Source organism: Octodon degus, unplaced genomic scaffold, assembly GCF_000260255.1.
Source record: "Octodon degus isolate 3935 unplaced genomic scaffold, OctDeg1.0 scaffold00062, whole genome shotgun sequence".
Taxonomy (NCBI): Eukaryota; Metazoa; Chordata; class Mammalia; order Rodentia; family Octodontidae; genus Octodon; species Octodon degus.
Window position 1 is genome coordinate 7,782,839 of NW_004524638.1, and position 17,786 is coordinate 7,800,624.

Genomic DNA, 17,786 nt, shown 5'->3' on the forward strand with positions numbered 1-17,786 from the left:
AAAAAAAAAAAAAGATAATATGAAACATGGTTATATTAAAATAAATATTGGCTACATAATAGAGAATTTGAAGGCAGCTGAGACTAAAGAGTAAAGATACAGCCTCTGGAGTCAGAGTTCAAAGCCTGGTTCTGTCACTTATTGGCTGAATGATCTGAGGCAGATTACATAACTTCTCCATGTTTCCTTTGTTCTGTTTAAAATAAGTGCCATGATGGATATGGTCTGAGTGTGTTCCCTAAGGGCTCACACGTCGGAAGCTTGGTCCCTACCACAGTGATGCTGAGAAGAAGGCAATTCTAAGAGCCAAGGCCTATTGAGGGGCCTTTGGAGGCATGGGCTTTAGAGGAAATTAATGGAATTATCACACAACCAAACGAGATTCTGTGAGAATGGGTTGTCAGAAGGGAGCCCAGCATCTTCCTTGAATCCCTTGCCTGCATGCACTCCTGTCATTCTAATGTCATTAGCCATGAGGTCCTTGCAAGAGCCAACCAAATGTCAGCCTTACATGCATAAACTACTGACTATAAGCTAAATAAACCTTTGTTCTTTTAAAGGTCCCCGTCCTGGGCATATTGTTAGGGCAACAAAAACCAGACTAAGACAGGTGCCTACTAAGGGATTCCTTTGAGGAATGAGTTAATACATACGGAAAAAAAAAAAAAAAACACTGAAGATCAAACCCAGCCTATAAATTCTTTTAAATGAGAGCAAATATTATCATCCTGAGCATATTATCATCATCTATAGCACACTACATACAGCAGTACAGAATAGTGCTTAAGAAAACAATTTGCACACACATCCCTAGCAATTCCATCCAGCCCATTACATTTTAAAACTGCATATGTTTAACTCATCTATCTTCAGTTTGTTCCTGTTTTAAAAATTTAAAGCCTAATCATAAGTATTTCCTATTTCACAGCATAAATTAAATTTTATAGTTTTCAAATTTGTCTGATCTTAATCACTTGAAATACTGCAAATACATACTTTTAAGCACTGTCTCAGACCTACAAAATCAGGGTCCCTGTTAGAGTGCCTGAGAAAACTATTTTTATGAGACACCTCCTCTGATTCACAGAACCACACAAGCAAGGGGCCTGGCAAGATGACAATGTCAGTCAGCCTCTCACACAAATACAACTCTGCCAAATTCTTAAGATGAAGTCCTATCTCAAACACAGCAGGAATTAAACACGTAGGCTTCAGCAATAACTAGGGCTAGATGATGGGATAGTGCCCTTATAAGCAGACACACCAGCACCCTTTCTGCTATGTGAAGACTAAGCAAGAAAACGACTATCTGCAAGCCAAGAAGAAAGTCTTCACCCGAACTGAATCATCTCTGGCAACCTGGTCTTAAACTTGAAGCTTTAAGAGCTAAATAATTTTCTTTATTTAAACCAGTTGTATTTATATTGTTATAATTGCCTGAACAATATATATATCAAGATTCGCATAAACCAAGACCAACAACCAATATGTACCAGAGGGCAGCTAGCATTACTATCTGAATAAATATCCTCCAGCACTAAGTTTATCTGAGTTTACCATTAGTTAATCCACGCACTCATCCAAGTGAAGACACAGCAAGAACTCACCTATGAATCAGAATATAGGCTCTCACAAGACACCAAATTTGCTAGCACCTTGATCTTGAACTTCACAGATTTCAAAATTATAATACACAAATGTCTATAGTTTATACACTATCCAGATCACAATATTTTGTTATAGCCATCGAAACAGATGAAGACCCTTCCATCGTGGTTTCAAAAGATCCTTAATTAAGGAGATTGTATCCCATCCCCCAGATGACTGTAACGACATCTGGAGACATTTTTCCATGGGATTCAACAGGGAGTACCTACTAGCTTCTAGGTGGCAGAGGCTACTAGTAAACAGCCCACGATGCACAGAACTGCCTTAACTACAAAAACGTAGCCAGATCAAAAAGTCAACAATCCATCAGTAGGCTGGGGAGACAGGTTGACTGTCTAAGCGTCGATCTCTGGCACTCTGGCTGGTCGTGTTGTTGCACGCCTGTAGTCCTAGCACTGAAGAGGCTGAGACAGGAAGATCACTATGAGTCCGAGCTGCGTAGTGAGACCCTGTACCAGATAAGTAAATAAACAAGCAAACGATGCATTAGTTGAGAAACATTGATTCTAATTAACCTCAAGTTGGGTCATTCACCGGGTAACATTGATCTTTATTTTCCCTATCTGGAATCTCCACTTTAATCACTACCAAGTCACACATTTCCTGAGTTCTTCTCTAGCGCGTTATTTTGCTTTCCCTGACAAGTCTGTAAGATTCTCTGGAGACAGACCTAATTATCAATAAAAGTATAAAAATACTTGTCTACTTGCACCTTCTTGTGCTTCTGTACAGCAGCACGACCGGCACACGATAAACACTTTCCAGCCAATGCGCTGACCTCCTTCAAATCCATGCTATAAATCCAGCCAGAGCTTAATCTCCCTTCTCCACGGGCCAGAACGCATGCTTCTCTCTGACGCCGTCACTCACTCACGCTCGCTGCTTCCTTCACGCCACCACTCTAACACGTACTCGCACACACGTGTGCGTCTAAAGCCCATCGCAAGTGTGGCCTCCATGTGCCCCTCCTTCAGCCTGGAAGGCTTCCTTCTCACCAGTACTGATCCCCGGGTCCATGTACAAGAGCGAAAAGGAAACTGGGCTCCTGAGAGTTTATCTACAGCCAGCTGGCACCGACTTAGCCGAAGGCGCCTCGGGAGAAGGCGGCCACCCCGCCACGCCCCCCAAGAGCCACCTCCCGCCCCCGCCTTACCTGTACGCGCAACCCGTCTCCGCGCGGCGCGCCCCTACTTAGCTCCTCAGGCTCCCGTTCGCTTTCCTCGGCTCCAGGAGCCGCGCCGCTACGCAGCGCGGGCTCTTGCGTCATCAGCCGTCGCCCGCAGGAAGTCATGTGACTCCCGCCCCGCAGCGCCCTCTTTGGTCACGTGAGGGCAGGGAGGCTAGGCGGAAACTGGGTCTGGCCGGCTCGAGGTCTGGTCCAGAACTGAAGGCGATCCCCTGGCAGAGGAGAGTGGGACCGGCGGGCGGACCCCGCTGGCGACCGCCGGCCCTGCGCGTGCGCCGCTGACGCGGCCCGGCTGACAGGTGAGTCGGGGGCGCGTGCGCCCCTCTGCTCCCTCGTCGCTCGCGACAGCCCGGCGGGGCTGCACCGGCCGAGCGGCGGTCTGCGGTTCGCGCGCTGTCTGAGCGTAGGCCCTGGGATGAAGGATTTAGGGACTCTTGGGATTGGGGGCCGCCGCCCGGCTCTTCACGTCCACCTAGTCCAAGTCACTCGCCTCTGATCCTTGGGAATTTCTGGGTGCAATGATCGTTGGATGTTGTGGTTGGTTCATTTATTTCCTTCCGAGGAAGCCGAGTGGTTGGTAATTGAGGGCTTAGGGGACCCTAGTTCAAATTCTGCTTTTACTGTGGGCTGTTTGGACAAGTCTTTTCTCCTCTCTTGCACCTTAGTTCCCTCATCTGTGCTAAGAGTGATGCCAAAGTCCATTGCATTTGGCCGAGAGGGAAAATAAAGTTTCTCGGGACCTTATGCCTCTGTGGTTGCACAGGAAAGGAAAAAAAAAAGCACAGAATTAGTAATGCAACCTACTCTCTTGATTCCAAGTGTGTGGAGCTCCCCCAGTTTAGACAAGCTGCGGTGAGGGAAGGGGTACTAAAGGAGTGTTACTGCCCTTGCCACAAGGAGGGACAACCTTCTCGAGTTGTCCTTCCATCCTTTACCAAAATATATGGGTCAGACTAAAATGATCAAGCTCATTTTAGAACTTTTCTGGAAGAGACACTGCTTACGTTTATCTTGGTCGGCAATCATTGTATAATGGATTTATGGAGACCAAGGGCTTCCTTATTTATGCAGCTGAGGTTTTGTGAAAGGATAAAAATAGACTTGTCTTCTAATGTCCTCTGAATAGAGCTAATTTAATTCCCCTTAAGAAACTTTGTTCTGTGCTCGTTGGATACGATGATGCCAGTTTTGTTCTTGAAAACATGTTGTTTTGAATAGGAGTACTTTCCAAACTGAAAATCATGTTGCCATGCCACATTCCTAAAAATGAAGTTATTATCACTTTATAGTTGATAGAATTGGATGAGCTCTCTGGTTCCAGTTTATACTAGTGGTCTTACATCCTATAGAAATGATCCCTGAAGGTACATACTAGTGGTCTTACAGTATAGTCAATTTTGAGAAGACTAACCTTCATGAGTTTTCTTCATCCTTTGCACAGAGCAGCTCTGAGTGATTTAATACTGCTTCTTCTACAGTGTTTATACGTTAGACTTTTTTTTTTTTTTTTTTAAGATTTAACTAAAACTAAGGGCAGGCCAGATAGGTCAGTGGATTAAAGTGCTTGCTTAGGTAGATACAGGAACTGGGGTTCCATCCCTGGTGAGCTGTGCTGGCCCCACCTTACCGCAGCCCAGGCACAGTGAGATGGCAGTTGAGAGTGAGGGTGCTGGCACACCCCTTCCAATCTCAGTGCTTGGGAGGCTGAAAATAGGAGGATCGCTACAAATCCGACCTGTATAGTGAGACCCTGTAGACCCTGTACTAAAAGATTTAACTAAAGCTAATACCTTAAAAAAAAAAATACATTTAATACCTATAAAGCCTTCTACATAGCTCTTAAGTCTTTGCAACATGATTAGATATGTTTGATGACTATTAGCCATTTGAATCTGTTCTTAAGGGTTAATTTTTCACCCCACAGTGGGACCCTTTTCCAAATTCTCTAGGAGAACAGTACTTATTGTACAAATTGTAGAAATTCAGCTTGTTACATGCTAACTCTAGCCCCGGTCAGAAGGTCTAGTACATAATGTAACTGATCGTGTAATAGTAAGGTGTGATAGTGTAACTAAGTGATTTCTTTCAGTTAATCTGGTTTTAATATATTCAGTCTTCAAAGAGATATTTGTATTATTAGAGATAGAAAACCAAAGTGCTCTTCATGAAGCAAGGCAGATTATAGGCAGAGTTCATTTCACTAAAAGCATATAAAAATATATTCCATATTTTAGTTTTACATTAAAAATTTCACATGAATATTTCTTTTCCTAGAATTCTATATGGGGCAGTCAACCTAGATAACAAAGCTCCATGATGTTGTTTTTACTGCTGCCAAACATGTTTGATTACTTTGTTACTCTCCTTCTAGTGTTCCTTTAAAGATATCTATGGTATAATTCTTGAGTAAGGTTTAGGATTAGTATAAGAGATTGGCACACTAAAGTTTTGGTTTATGTTGTCATCGTAGGCCTAAGTTTCCCTGATGTGTGCCTGCAGATGCTGTGTGCCTGTTTATGACAGAAGGAGGCAGGTAATGTTTCACCTTATTCTGTTTTCTCCAGGTCCCCTTTGCCTACCTTTCCTAGGGTCCAAAATCCACTAGTAGTTATGCTACTGGCCAAATCAATAGAGGCCATATATTTGAATCAAAAGGAAAATGATTTTTCACTACCATCTTGTAGTGTACCTGCAGGTAAAGATCCTTCATAGTAAGGAACAGAGGGAAGGTAAGCACAGAAAGACAGTATAGATCTTAATTCTGGCCAATGTTGATTCATTCCTCTTTCTTTGGGAAGGAGTCTGGGCTCCTGCATCCTGGAGCACTTGCATATTCTGTCACTTCTTTCAAAAGGGTGAGGAGAGCCAGTGTTCATTATGTGCTCACTGGGAGAAATTTGGAGAAATTACTTCCCTTAGAAAAGAAAAAAGTTCACTTTAAAGTTCCATTTTGCATTGCCAGTTACAGGTATACCTCCTAATCCTAGCCTGGCCTTGTCTTCATGAATCTAGAGTCATCCTGCTTAGACCTTCTAGTTATTTGGTCTTAAGAGGACCTCAGTAGGTGCCTGTTTCATCCGTTGTCCCTTTTTCTCTCATTCCCAAACCAGACCATGAGAGTGCAGACAATGAAAGGAAATCACCTGAAATTCAGCCTGTGGTTTAGAAAGCAAATGCCATAGAGAAACAAAAGCAACTTTTAATAATTTATGCCTTAATATGCACAATAGGGTACCCTTATGAGAAAGTGTGTCAGGCTGCTGTAGTAACTTCCCAGCAGTTCTTACTCTCAAGCCCTCAGAGGTGGATGAGCAGTCCACCTCTGCTCATCTCTGTCCCTTGCCTACTCTGCTCCAGTCACGTAGCCACCTTTGCCTTCATGAATTACCTCCATACATTTCTGCCCTAGGCCCCTTGCACTTGCTTTTGACCACACGTGGGATATCCTTCTCCAGAAGCAGCTCATTCTCTATTACTGCATAATTAAATACCCTACAACATAGTGACTAAAGACAATAAGCAGGTATTGTCTCACAGTTTCTGTAGTAAGGAATAGGGTGTGGCTTAGCTAGGTGCTTTTGGCTCAAGGATGCTTAAGAATTTGTAGTCAGTATGGGAGCAAGAACAGTCTTTTTTGCTGTTTGTTTTTGCTTTTGTTTCTTGGATAGGGTCTTGCTATGTAATCCAGGCTGGCCTTGAACTCATGGCAATCTTCCTGCCTCCTCCTCTGCACTCTACTCTTACTGTTGCCTTCACATTGACTTGGGAGGGCACTAGGCAGAAGGGAAGGGATGTACTATGAAGCAGTGTTGTTGGCTGATCTCTGTGAAGCAGAAGATGCTTAAAGACCCAAACTGGGTAGCTAGGAGAGGCTCAGACACTTGGATGTGTATACCAAAGAATTCCACATGCATTGATAGCTTTTTGTCACTTGGGTCCCCCTCACCCACCCAGTGAGGTCTTGGTCTTTTCCCTTTTATTTGTTGGCTGTCTCTTCGCTTTCCTTGCTCCTTCCTCTTTCAGATATTCTTTCTTTCTTTCATGTCTTGCTCTGTTTGCATGCAGTTATCTAATATATATACACAAAACAGGAGCACCCTCCTCCCATGTTTCTGCATGTTATTTTTTACACTCAATAATAGCTCTTGGAAATCTTCCAAGTTAAATAGTAGAGCCTTAATTCATTCTTTTTTAAAAAATTTTTATTCATTTTAATGGGAAAAATGGCAATGAAACAGTTTCTAAACAGGTTAGTAGGACAGTTACAATAACTAATACATTGCATATTATTGTCTTCATAGTAGTTATTCAGAGGACAAGGTGCAGACATTAATTCATTCTTATTAATGGTTGCTTCAATTGCATTTCCCACCAAGTGGCTGTTTCATTTGTCCCCAAATGTTGCTGCTGCTGCTGCCAGAAATATCCTTGGACCTATATCCTTTTATGGTGATGCTTACTTCTAGAGAACAGAATCCTAGTTAGACGAAAGGGTGCATTTAACTTCACGAATGTTATTGATTCACTTTACCAAGACTAATAAATCACTTCTCATCAGTAACATACATCTCAATTATATTTTTAATCATTGGCAACCTATAAATAAAGTGATTTGGGGTAGTTGCTTTAATTCATAGCTCTTTTACTCTAGCTAGTTACAGCATTTTGTGCAGTTGTCCTGTGGATTACTCTGCATGAACAATCCCCTTTGTTTTCTTTGCCCATTTTTCTTTTGGGCTGTTGGCTCTCTGCTATTCAGTTAGATTCTTTGTGTGTTTCAGAAATCAGTCCTCTGTCTCTCTTTGTGTTTCAAATCTGTCACCTCAAGTCATCTGCCACAGAAAAGTCTTCAAGAGTTAAATGGTCAAATGTGTCTGTCCTTATACCTTCTGGCCTTCCTTCTTAAGCCCTGAAGCCTAGAAGGTGCCACCCTACTAAAGCCTGCTTGAAGTGGACAGAATTCCCTTCCTAGCAGATGGTACTACAGGCTCTATACTCACAAGTGAATGTGTGTTCTCTATCTTGGCCACCTGCTCAAGTACTTCATCTATATCTGTTTTGATTTTTCCTTCCAGACTTGTCTCCCTAGCTGTGTTACAGGCAGCTACAAAAGCAGGGACACCTCTTAGAATCCTTTTTGTTCACTTGCCATACAGAGATAAATATTGTTAACTTGCTTCATATTTGCTGCAGTTTTCTACAATACCAGTAATCTTGTACTCTTAATAATTCTGACTTTGCATCAGAATCATCTGGGGGGCTTTGTAAACATAAGATGCTTAGAACAACCTGTGACCTATGTGTCAAAAACTCTCACATTCTGAGGGATTCTGTTAGGGAATTCTGCTGGGCTTAGGAACCACTGTGCTTAAAGGAGAGTTTCTAAGAAGTGTCATCTTTGCCCAGGCATAATAGCACTTGGCCTGAGTGATCAGGTATAGGTCAACCCTTGCTTCAGAAACTTTCATGAGAATGACAGGAATGTAGTTCAGCGACAGGAACACCTTCCAGGCAAGCACAAGGTCCTGAATTTGTTCCCCAGTACCATAAAAAAAAAAAAAAGCAGTATTTAATATACTGGGTGACCTAAGCATCCTCAGACAGTGCATTGGAATGTAACACATACAGGTAAGTCATTGTATTACACTGGGCACCTAACTGCTGAATTACATGAGATTTTTGAATCAATAATTTTACAGAATTTTGTAGAACCTGATGTGTATAATTTTAAAAGGAATTGGACATTTTTATACCTCAACCTTGTGGTGTCATTGGCAAATGCCTAAGAGTATACCAAGACAACTCTGAGCTCTTTGTATAGTCTGTAGCTCTTTGCTAAAACAGCATAACAGCTTGTGCAGTTGGGGCACATTGGAAACACGCATACCCAGCGTCCCTTTCTCTCTCGCTTAGAGATATCAGAGTCCTATCTTTTCTCTCCAAGAGGGTTGAATAAAGGGCTGAAAATGAGGCCATGAGAGTTCATCTAGCAGTGTCCCTCTGGAAAACATGGAGAGGGACTAAATGACCTTGTCCTATATATCAGAATTCGTTGTCTGTTTTATGTTTCATTGAGTTTGGGAGAAAAGTGTGTGCTTCAAAAGTATGTACACATACTTCTTTAAGAAATGGAGATTTATATACTGTTTTGGAAACAGATTTTTTGATGGACCATCCAGTCAGCCCACAGGCCTGCTTTCGTTTAGTGATCTGCAGAGCCCAGCTCTGCCGCAGCTAATCATCCCGCCGCCCGCGTGCAGCCCCGCTGCTCATCCTCACGATGCTGGACTTCCTGGCTGAGAACAACCTCTGTGGCCAAGCAATCCTGAGGATCGTGTCCTGTGGCAATGCCATCATCGCGGAGCTGCTGAGGCTCTCAGAGTTCATTCCTGCCGTGTTCAGGTTGAAGGATCGAGCGGATCAACAGAAATACGGAGAGATCATATTTGATTTCAGCTATTTTAAGGTATTCTTCCTCTGGAGCACTTGTATTGCATGCAGTCTTTTCAACACTTTGAGAACCATGATTCTAAGAGATCAGGTAATTATGAAGAAAGAGTTAAAGTGGAAAGTTAAATGTATTGTTAGCACCAACCTGAAAATAAAATAAACACATTGTATGGAAGTCCTAACACAACATAATCAAATTTCAAAAAGATAACTTATGGCATACCATATTTCACCTTAAACCACTTCACACTTAATAACATGGTTATCTTAGTTGCAACTCAAGTACATTTCTTTTAAAAGGATTTTGTATCTAGCCTTTTATTATCTGCATTACTTTTCTCTTGCTCTGCTTTCAGTTTTTAATACATAAGAACAGAATTTTATAAGGCTATTTAAAAATTGTTTCTAATATGGGTGGTTTTATTGATGTTTCATGTAAATGTGTTTTTTCTTCTTAGGGTCAAGAGTTATGGGAAAGCAAACTGGAAGCAAAGCCAGAGCTACAGGATTTAGATGAAGAATTTCGGGAAAACAACATAGAAATTGTGACCAGATTTTATTTAGCATTTCAGAGTGTGCATAAATATATTGTAGACTTAAACAGGTATTGATTAATTTTGTAATAGTTTTTTCTGTGTGTAAGTACTGGAGGGTAAGGGACCTGCTAGATCCTACTGACCAGAATGTGTACATCTTTCTGAGTTACTATCAGATTTACTCATTAATGACCTGTATAGTTGTCTTTTGTTTCTTGGGGCACTGGTCTTAAGTAGTTTGGAGTTTTATTATAGCTTCTTGATCTTTTGAAGTATACTAATGAACTTGGTTAGACCAAGCCATATAGCTTTCAGTCTTGATCATATTCTGATCTATTATACAGTGTAAATAGGAAATAGAAAAACAAGAACTTATTTTCGTAGACAACTTTCTGTCTCTTCTTCAGTTCTTAAGACATTATTACTCTTTAAACCAACTATTCTATTTTCTCATGTCATAACTCCTAAGATAGTTATAACTCATCATTATTTGAAATGAACATCAATGTGAAGAAAGATTTGTACTGATAGTATTTGGACAGGATATCATAACTGCATCTTGTACTCTGAATAACCACTACGAACACAACAATATGCAATGTATAAATTATTGAAACTGTCCTACTAATCAGTTTTGAAACTGTCTCATTGCAATTTGTTTCTCAATAAAATTAATAAAAATTTTTTAAAAATTTTAAAAAATGAACAAATTTGCTTTTATCTGAAGCAGCCATAAATATCAACCTGTGGCCCTAAATCACTATGATTTACAGCTCATAGGATGCTGTTTCCTATGAGCATAACTAAAGCCAGAATGCCTAGCATCCTGCGTCATCTTTTAAAAGTTTTTCTTTCTTCAAAAACGTTGAAAGCTTCTGTTATATGTGAATAAGTTGTCCTGGGGCTTTTTTTCTAGATACCTAGATGATCTCAATGAAGGTGTTTATATTCAGCAAACTTTAGAAACTGTGCTTCTCAATGAAGATGGAAAACAACTTCTTGTAAGTAGTAGTGACTATGTAAAATAGCAATTGAAGAAAGTGCAATTCAGCCTCGCTTTTGTTCCTGTAAGGCACAAATGTAGACAGAATACCATTCTTTAAAGAGAATCAAATACACTGATAATTATCTTCTAATTGGCTGGTCCATATCTGAGTTTTGGACATACTAAATACTGAACAAAATTATAAACAAATAAAAGAATATGTGACAGTCATAAGCTTCCTCTATATAAAAATTGCATCCCCTTTTTGCACCCTGGTCATCTTGCTGATACCTAGTACATGGTAACCACTCAAGAAGTTTATTAAATTTGCAAATGAATTAAGTCAGGCATGGTGGTTCTTAAGTTCTGCAAGGAAAATAAAGACCAACTGATGATAATCACTGTAAATTAAAATTTATTTTTGAGTAAAATTTCCCATTCTACATGGACATTGAGGATTCTTTGTAGAAAACTTGTATTTTCCTTGAAATACAAAGCTTTTAGGAAGAACACATCTAATGTAACTTTTTTAAACTATTGTTTTTATACAGATATACACCCCTCTAAGTTTGATTATTGTCTTTTTCTAGTGTGAAGCACTATATTTATATGGAGTTATGCTGCTAGTCATTGATCAGAAGATTGAAGGAGAAGTCAGAGAGAGGATGCTGGTCTCTTACTATCGCTACAGGTACCCTGGGCTGGGCCTGCACACCCCAGAGCTTCGCTGCTGGTCAGTGTAGGGCATGCTTCCACGCTGCGCTGGAGAACAGCAGAAAGATGGTGTAGGGCTAGGAAGAAACCTTCTGGACATAGCACAGGACGATAGCACTTGTCTGCAGTATATAGTGTGACTGTGGGTTATACTCTGAACAGCCTCTGTATAAGACACTGTATACTATGGTATAGATTTTTAGAGAATAGAGAGTACTATGTCTAGAATGATAACAGTTTTAGTAAAAGGAATGTAAATTCTGTATTTTCCTTACCTTAAAAATAAATTTCAAGGAGTTTTAGAAAATATAATTAGTTTTTCTTTTTCTTTTTAAGCTTTTTTGTATATGACCCATTGTCATATAAAGAAACAAGGGAGCTTCTCTGATCATTCTCAGGCAGATGACTGTGCAACATTGTCACTGAAGATCAGGTTGCAAGTGAATTCTTACCCATATATACAGAATCAAAATAAACAATATTATGTATGCAGGGTCCACATATGTATGTGTGTATGTCCACATAAAGCTGTGAGTCTTCAGGGAGGAGGGTCCTGAAGACAGGAGCCACCTTATCATATCAGCCATGTACTTTGAGTTTATAGAACGCAGGTTTTCAGTTTGTCAAAAGAATGAGTCAAAAGCTAGATACGAGATCAGTATCAGAAATAGATTCAGGAAAGACGCAGTCAGTAAAGAGGATTCATTTAGGAACTTAAGCTGAAGACATGAGGAGTAGAATTAACATTTTTCCAGTTTACAGTTTAGGACAAAGTTGAGAGGCAGTAGAGGAAGAGGCTTGCGTGCGGGCGCCCACCTCAGGAGCCCTGACTCGAAGTTGCAGCCCTGCGTGGCCTGTCTCCTGCCTCTACCTGTGTGTGCAGAGAGTGTCTTCTGGAGCAGTCACGCTTCATGGCAGTTTGGCCGTAAGCTGTCGTAACATCCATTTTCTTAAAAAAAAATGAAGCTTAATAACTTACCTATATTTCTGAATGTATCTGGAAAAACAAAACCAATAAATAATGTAAAGGGAAAAAAAAGCATTTGCTTATTGAGCCCAGCTTTGAAAAATCCAGCTTTGCCCTTTGGCTACAACAGGTAATTTTCAGAATGTGAACACCCGGTATTGAGGTTGCCACAGTGGTCGCACAGCAGCGTGGCAGAGAAGAACGTCTTCCACCAGAGGCCAGGCCACCTCAGGGCTGGGAGTGGAGTCTAGTTCATTTCTCTCATTGTTTACTCTTCCATCCTGAAAACTCACAAATGTTGTTATGAGGTCTGTAGTAAGGAACGGCTTGCCAAGAGAATCCAGGTAGTATACAACTCACTTTAAATTGAGAAGAGTTTTGTTTTTTTGAAACAGGGTCTTGCTATGTTGTTCAGGTTGGCGTTAAACTGACTATATATCCCAAGCTGGCCTCAGACTCACAGTGGTCGTCCTGCCTCAGCCTTTTGGGTAGAATTTTAAAAATTCAGTTCAATTTATGAAATGTTAGTTCAGTTTCACATTCTTTATCCATAATTTTCAAGTCCAGAAAGCACTAAAAAATATGTATATATCATGCACACATACTGCAGTGACTCTTTGACAGCTAAGCCTGATCTAACCTGAACTCACTGGGTTCAAAACCTGCCCATAAAATTTGTTAGTCTTCACTTACCTCACTTTTCTCTTTTTTGTATATTTGTAGGCCTTATTCCAAATTTATTGATATATGTTGGTCATAGGCTGCCACCTCTTATCTTGGTGGAATATGATCAAAATATATGGTGACTTTAAATTTTAAACATTTATTAACAGTAAAAGACACGTTGCCATTACTCCCCCTAAGCTATTTCCCCTCTGTTTAAGTACACATATCCCATCATTCTTGACACTTCCTGAAGCAGTTTGGAAGTTTTTTGTGTGTCTTTGCAAGATGTGATCAAAAATCACGTCACAAGATGGCTGCTGCTGCCCAGTGCTTCCAGCAGAACAGCACTGTGTCTTGATGCACCTTCTTCACCAGATCTGACATCATGCAACTTGTGGCTCCTCCCCAAGGTCAAAATGACCAGGAAAGGTAAGCGTTCTGTCCCAGGTGAGCATATTCAAGCAGCCACAAGGGCATAACGAAAAAAGTTCATGAAAGGACTTCCAGAACGTCTTCCAAAGTGGCATTTTGCCTCTGTGGGGAGCCACAAGTTGCACGCTGCCAGATCTGGTGAAGAAGGCGGGTCGGGACACAGAGCTGTTGTATTGGAAGCACTGGGCAGCAGCAGCCACCATATTTTTGATCACATCTTGCAAAGACGCAGTGAAAAGATAAGTATGTTCAAAGTGAAGAAATATTGGTTGAGGGAGGGTTCATGGCTTTGTGTCTTACTGTAATAATTTTTTAAATTTAAATAGTATAATTTTTAATCATATGCTTACCATCCTGATAAGTTCTCCAGGATGGCCTTGAATTTATGATCCTCCTGCCTCAGCCTCCTGCGTAGCTAGGATTAAAGACCTATGTCCCCATGCTTGACTTTATGTTACTTTCTTATGTTTGAAAAAGTCTATATTCTGGGAAAAATCTAGCCCCAAGGATTTGGGGGAAGGGATTGTGTACCTTTACATGAAACTATTATCCATCTTCTAAATAGGCTTTTAGAAACACAGTTTTGCAAATGAAGGCTATAAATGGATCCATGGTTTTATCCACATACAGTTCTTCATCTTTCTAAATCTTGAATTTCTAATACATGTGGTTTATCTGGCCCTTTATTTCTCATTGTAAACATGACTCAGTGCCGCTCGATCTTCTGCTGATTCAAATATGGATGATATTTGCAAGCTGCTGCGGAGTACAGGTTATTCCAGCCAGCCAGGAGCCAAAAGGCCACCCAACTATCCCGAGAGCTATTTCCAGAGAGTCCCTATCAATGAAGCCTTCATCAGCATGGTCATTGGTCGACTGAGATCTGATGATATTTACAACCAGGTAGGAATAAAATCATTTATTTAAAAGACTGATTTTACTTTTCTCCTCAGTTACTTGTTTTCTTCCTTCCTCCTAAAAGAATAAAAATAGCGACTAGAAATAATTTTTAAAATCTTTTGAACCATGCTGCAGAGGAAGGAGGAATGTTAGTTGAGTCAGCATCTGTCAGGCATATAGTGCATACTCACAATCCCAGCCTTGAAGAAGCCGAGAAAGAGGATCACAAATTTGAGTCTAGCCTGAGCAACTAAGCAAGATTCTGTTTCAGAATAAAATGCCGAAGAGCTGGGAGCATAGGTCAGTGTGAAGACCCTGGATTCAATCTCTAATAGCACAATAAAAAGGGAAGAGGGAGAGGGGGTTGTCAGGCATGAGTAGGATTGGAACAGTTGGAAAGAACATGCATTCTTTAGTCATTCATTTAAGGAATAGTTGTGGAGTGTGCGTTGTGTGCCCACTCGTGTGCCTGGCTGGTTCTAATCACTGAGAAAGGCAGGCCACACTCCCTTCGCACAGTGAGCTGCTTGCCTAGGAAAGAAGACACCAACTGAGGGATTACAGGCAAGTGAGCTGAGCATCATCTTAGGGCAGCATGGAGTGGCACAAACCAACGCCTGTGGCAGTGGTCACAAGATTATAGCAGGCAACAAAGTGCAGAATTAGTTTAGTCCAGGCAGGGTGGCAGCCTGAACAGGGCTAGAAATATTCTGCAGCACCAGAAAGTTCTGTCATTGTCCTCTGAGAGCATTTCATTCACTTGAGAGACTACCAAAGAAAGTTACTGTTTGATTACACTGTACTGAAATGGTGCATTACAGGTCCTTCTACTAGAAGAGAACAAACAACATACTTGCTCCTCACCATTCTTTAGGTAGTCTGTCAGTTTTTGGTGTAAATATGTCAAGTATCAGTAAGACCCTTTTACTCCTTGGTATTTTTTTAAAGACAATATAAAACCAGAAGCTACTTGCAGGTGACATGCTTTGTAGTATGTATCGCCATTCATTGAGAATTCAGTCTACATTGGCATCATATACTGTTTTTTCTATGCCTCACAGCAGTTCTGCAAAGCAGATGGCATTTCTGCATGTTGCTGTTGAGTACTAAGACTCAGAGACTATAAATAATCTTCACAGGGCCCACTAGTAAGTAGTAGACCATGCTTTGAATTCAGGTCTTTATGAATTCTGAATGAACTCAAAGCCCATGCCATTCGCCTCTTCTCTTCTCTGGCTGGCCTGACACTATCCTGCCTCCTGCTCAGTCCGTTGTACCTGTGTCAGAATATTCCACACGGTACCTGCCTTTCGCTAACATGTGCTCAAGCTGTAGTGGTGCTGTATGTTACCCCATTCTCTCTCCTACACATACCCCCCCATCCCTGATCACGGCTGAGGGGTCAGATTCTCTCTCGCTGTGTATTTTGGAACTGGGTCTGAAAGAGCTGCTGCCTGGGTTTCCCTACGACATGTGTATTGGTTACTTTTCCATTGCTGGACACCTACAGCTTAGAGGAGAGGAGGTTTATTTTGGCTGACAGTTTGAGTCCGTGGCCAGCAGGCTCCGAGGCAGAAACAGGATGGCAAAGGGACATGGTGAAAGAAGGTGCTCAACACAAGGCTGCCAGGAAGCAGAGAGCAAAGGAGACAAGAATACACACTTGCAGCTTGCGTCCCCAGTGCCCCGCCTGCAGGCGAGCCCCACCTACCAGTGTTCAGCTACTAAACTCATCAGTGAGTGAATCCCCTGCTGAGTGTAACACCCCATGATTAAATCACCTTACATACATGTGAGTCTGGAGTTGGAGGGTTCCTCATTCAACCAGTTGTATGAAAAGTCAAAAAGGAAAAGTTGGGCAGATGCATTAAGAGGAGAAAGAGGAAAGGCATTCTGGTGTATAGCCCCCCCTCACCCCTCTCTTCCTGTGGTCCAGCCACATTCCTGCCTGCAGGATTCAAAGGCCTTTCCTTATAATTTCTCCACTTTCTGCTTGTGGTAGCTCAAGTAATAGGTGCTGGGTGCAACCAGAGATTTCTAACCCAAGAGCAGATGGATCCCTGGGGAGCATCAGCATTTCAAAGGCAGGCAGAAGAGGACTCAGCAAAACATGCTGAGAAGAGATAATGATATCTAGAAAACCAAAGAGCTTCATTACTCCAAGAATTTAAGTGAGGACTCTAAACAGAAGCCAATGAGTTGGGTTAGGAAAACCCATTGGAGAATGGCAGACATCAAATTTCAAATTGCATCAAGTTGTAGAACAAACCAGAAGTGATAAAATTATGGGAAGCTAAGTAGTTCTTTTTTTATTGAACTCAGCACCATGTGCTTGCCAGTGGGTTTTTATGCCTCTGAGCTATGTCCCCGGCCCCAAGTGTAGCAGTTCAAAGGGAGGAAAGACACACAAAGGTATAACTCGTTGGTGACAGAGTGAGAATTGCTTTTAAAGGAAAAGTCAGAATTGCAGCAGGTCAAGGACTAAAAGGAAGAGAGTATCTTGGGGTTAGGGATAAGACAGAAGGAAGACCCTGGATACCAGTACCACAACTGGAGAATTGCCTCCAGTGCCCAAATGGCGAGCATTTGAAAGAGATGTGCCCTAGAACAGATGGTTTAATTCAAAGGTCTGTGCATCCAGATGTGAGCAGCCGTCCCCCGTGCGGGGGCGTGTCTGTGTTGCAGGTCTCGGCCTACCCGTTGCCGGAGCACCGCAGCACAGCCCTGGCGAATCAGGCTGCCATGCTGTATGTGATTCTCTACTTTGAGCCTGCTATTCTCCAGACCCATCAAGCAAAAATGAGAGAGATCGTGGATAAATACTTTCCAGATAACTGGGCAAGTATTACTGGGTTATTTCTTCTCCCATAAATTTGTAATCATCCTACTTTGTGTTTTTTGTCCTTAAACCAAAGTTCATGATATTTTCAGTATTGGGTCATAAAATCACTTAGGCAGAATAAAGTGTATTGGAAATTGTATATATAAAAACAAGACTGGCTAAGTCAGTCAAAATACCCTGACAAGCTCAGTATTTTCTTTCAATGCATGCTCAAGATAAAACCATATATTAAAATGTGTCTTGCTTTTGGTATTGAGAATGCCATGAAGTTACATGAGGATTTTTAAATTACTTTCTATTTTATGATTCTAAGCCATTTTGTAAATCTAAAATAGCAAAAACGATCTCTTGTCATTTTGTGAAACACTATTTAACTTACAGAAGTCTTACCTCCAAGGTGTCTCTGGTGGGCACATTGAGATTTATGTGACTGCAGGTGT

The 17,786-nt window shown here is 41.3% G+C and overlaps 2 protein-coding genes across 3 annotated transcripts in view; one reads left to right on the forward strand and one right to left on the reverse strand.

Moving 5' to 3' along the window:
• The window catches only part of Nsmce2 (NSE2/MMS21 homolog, SMC5-SMC6 complex SUMO ligase), a 274,256-nt gene extending 271,329 nt beyond the window's left edge, over positions 1-2,927 (reverse strand). For both annotated transcript variants that reach the window (XM_004634421.2, XM_023718751.1), the window contains exon 1: positions 2,822-2,927. The gene's annotated coding sequence lies outside the window, so the exon portion shown is untranslated. The remainder of the gene's footprint in view (positions 1-2,821) is intronic.
• A 44-nt stretch (positions 2,928-2,971) lies between these two features.
• The window catches only part of Washc5 (WASH complex subunit 5), a 58,792-nt gene continuing 43,977 nt past the window's right edge, over positions 2,972-17,786 (forward strand). Inside the window, exons 1-7 of the mRNA XM_004634422.2 lie at positions 2,972-3,153; positions 9,013-9,320; positions 9,763-9,908; positions 10,757-10,841; positions 11,416-11,516; positions 14,315-14,507; positions 17,190-17,342. Of these exons, the coding sequence (XP_004634479.1) occupies positions 9,135-9,320; positions 9,763-9,908; positions 10,757-10,841; positions 11,416-11,516; positions 14,315-14,507; positions 17,190-17,342 (864 nt within the window). The 5' untranslated portion in view covers positions 2,972-3,153; positions 9,013-9,134. The remainder of the gene's footprint in view (positions 3,154-9,012; positions 9,321-9,762; positions 9,909-10,756; positions 10,842-11,415; positions 11,517-14,314; positions 14,508-17,189; positions 17,343-17,786) is intronic.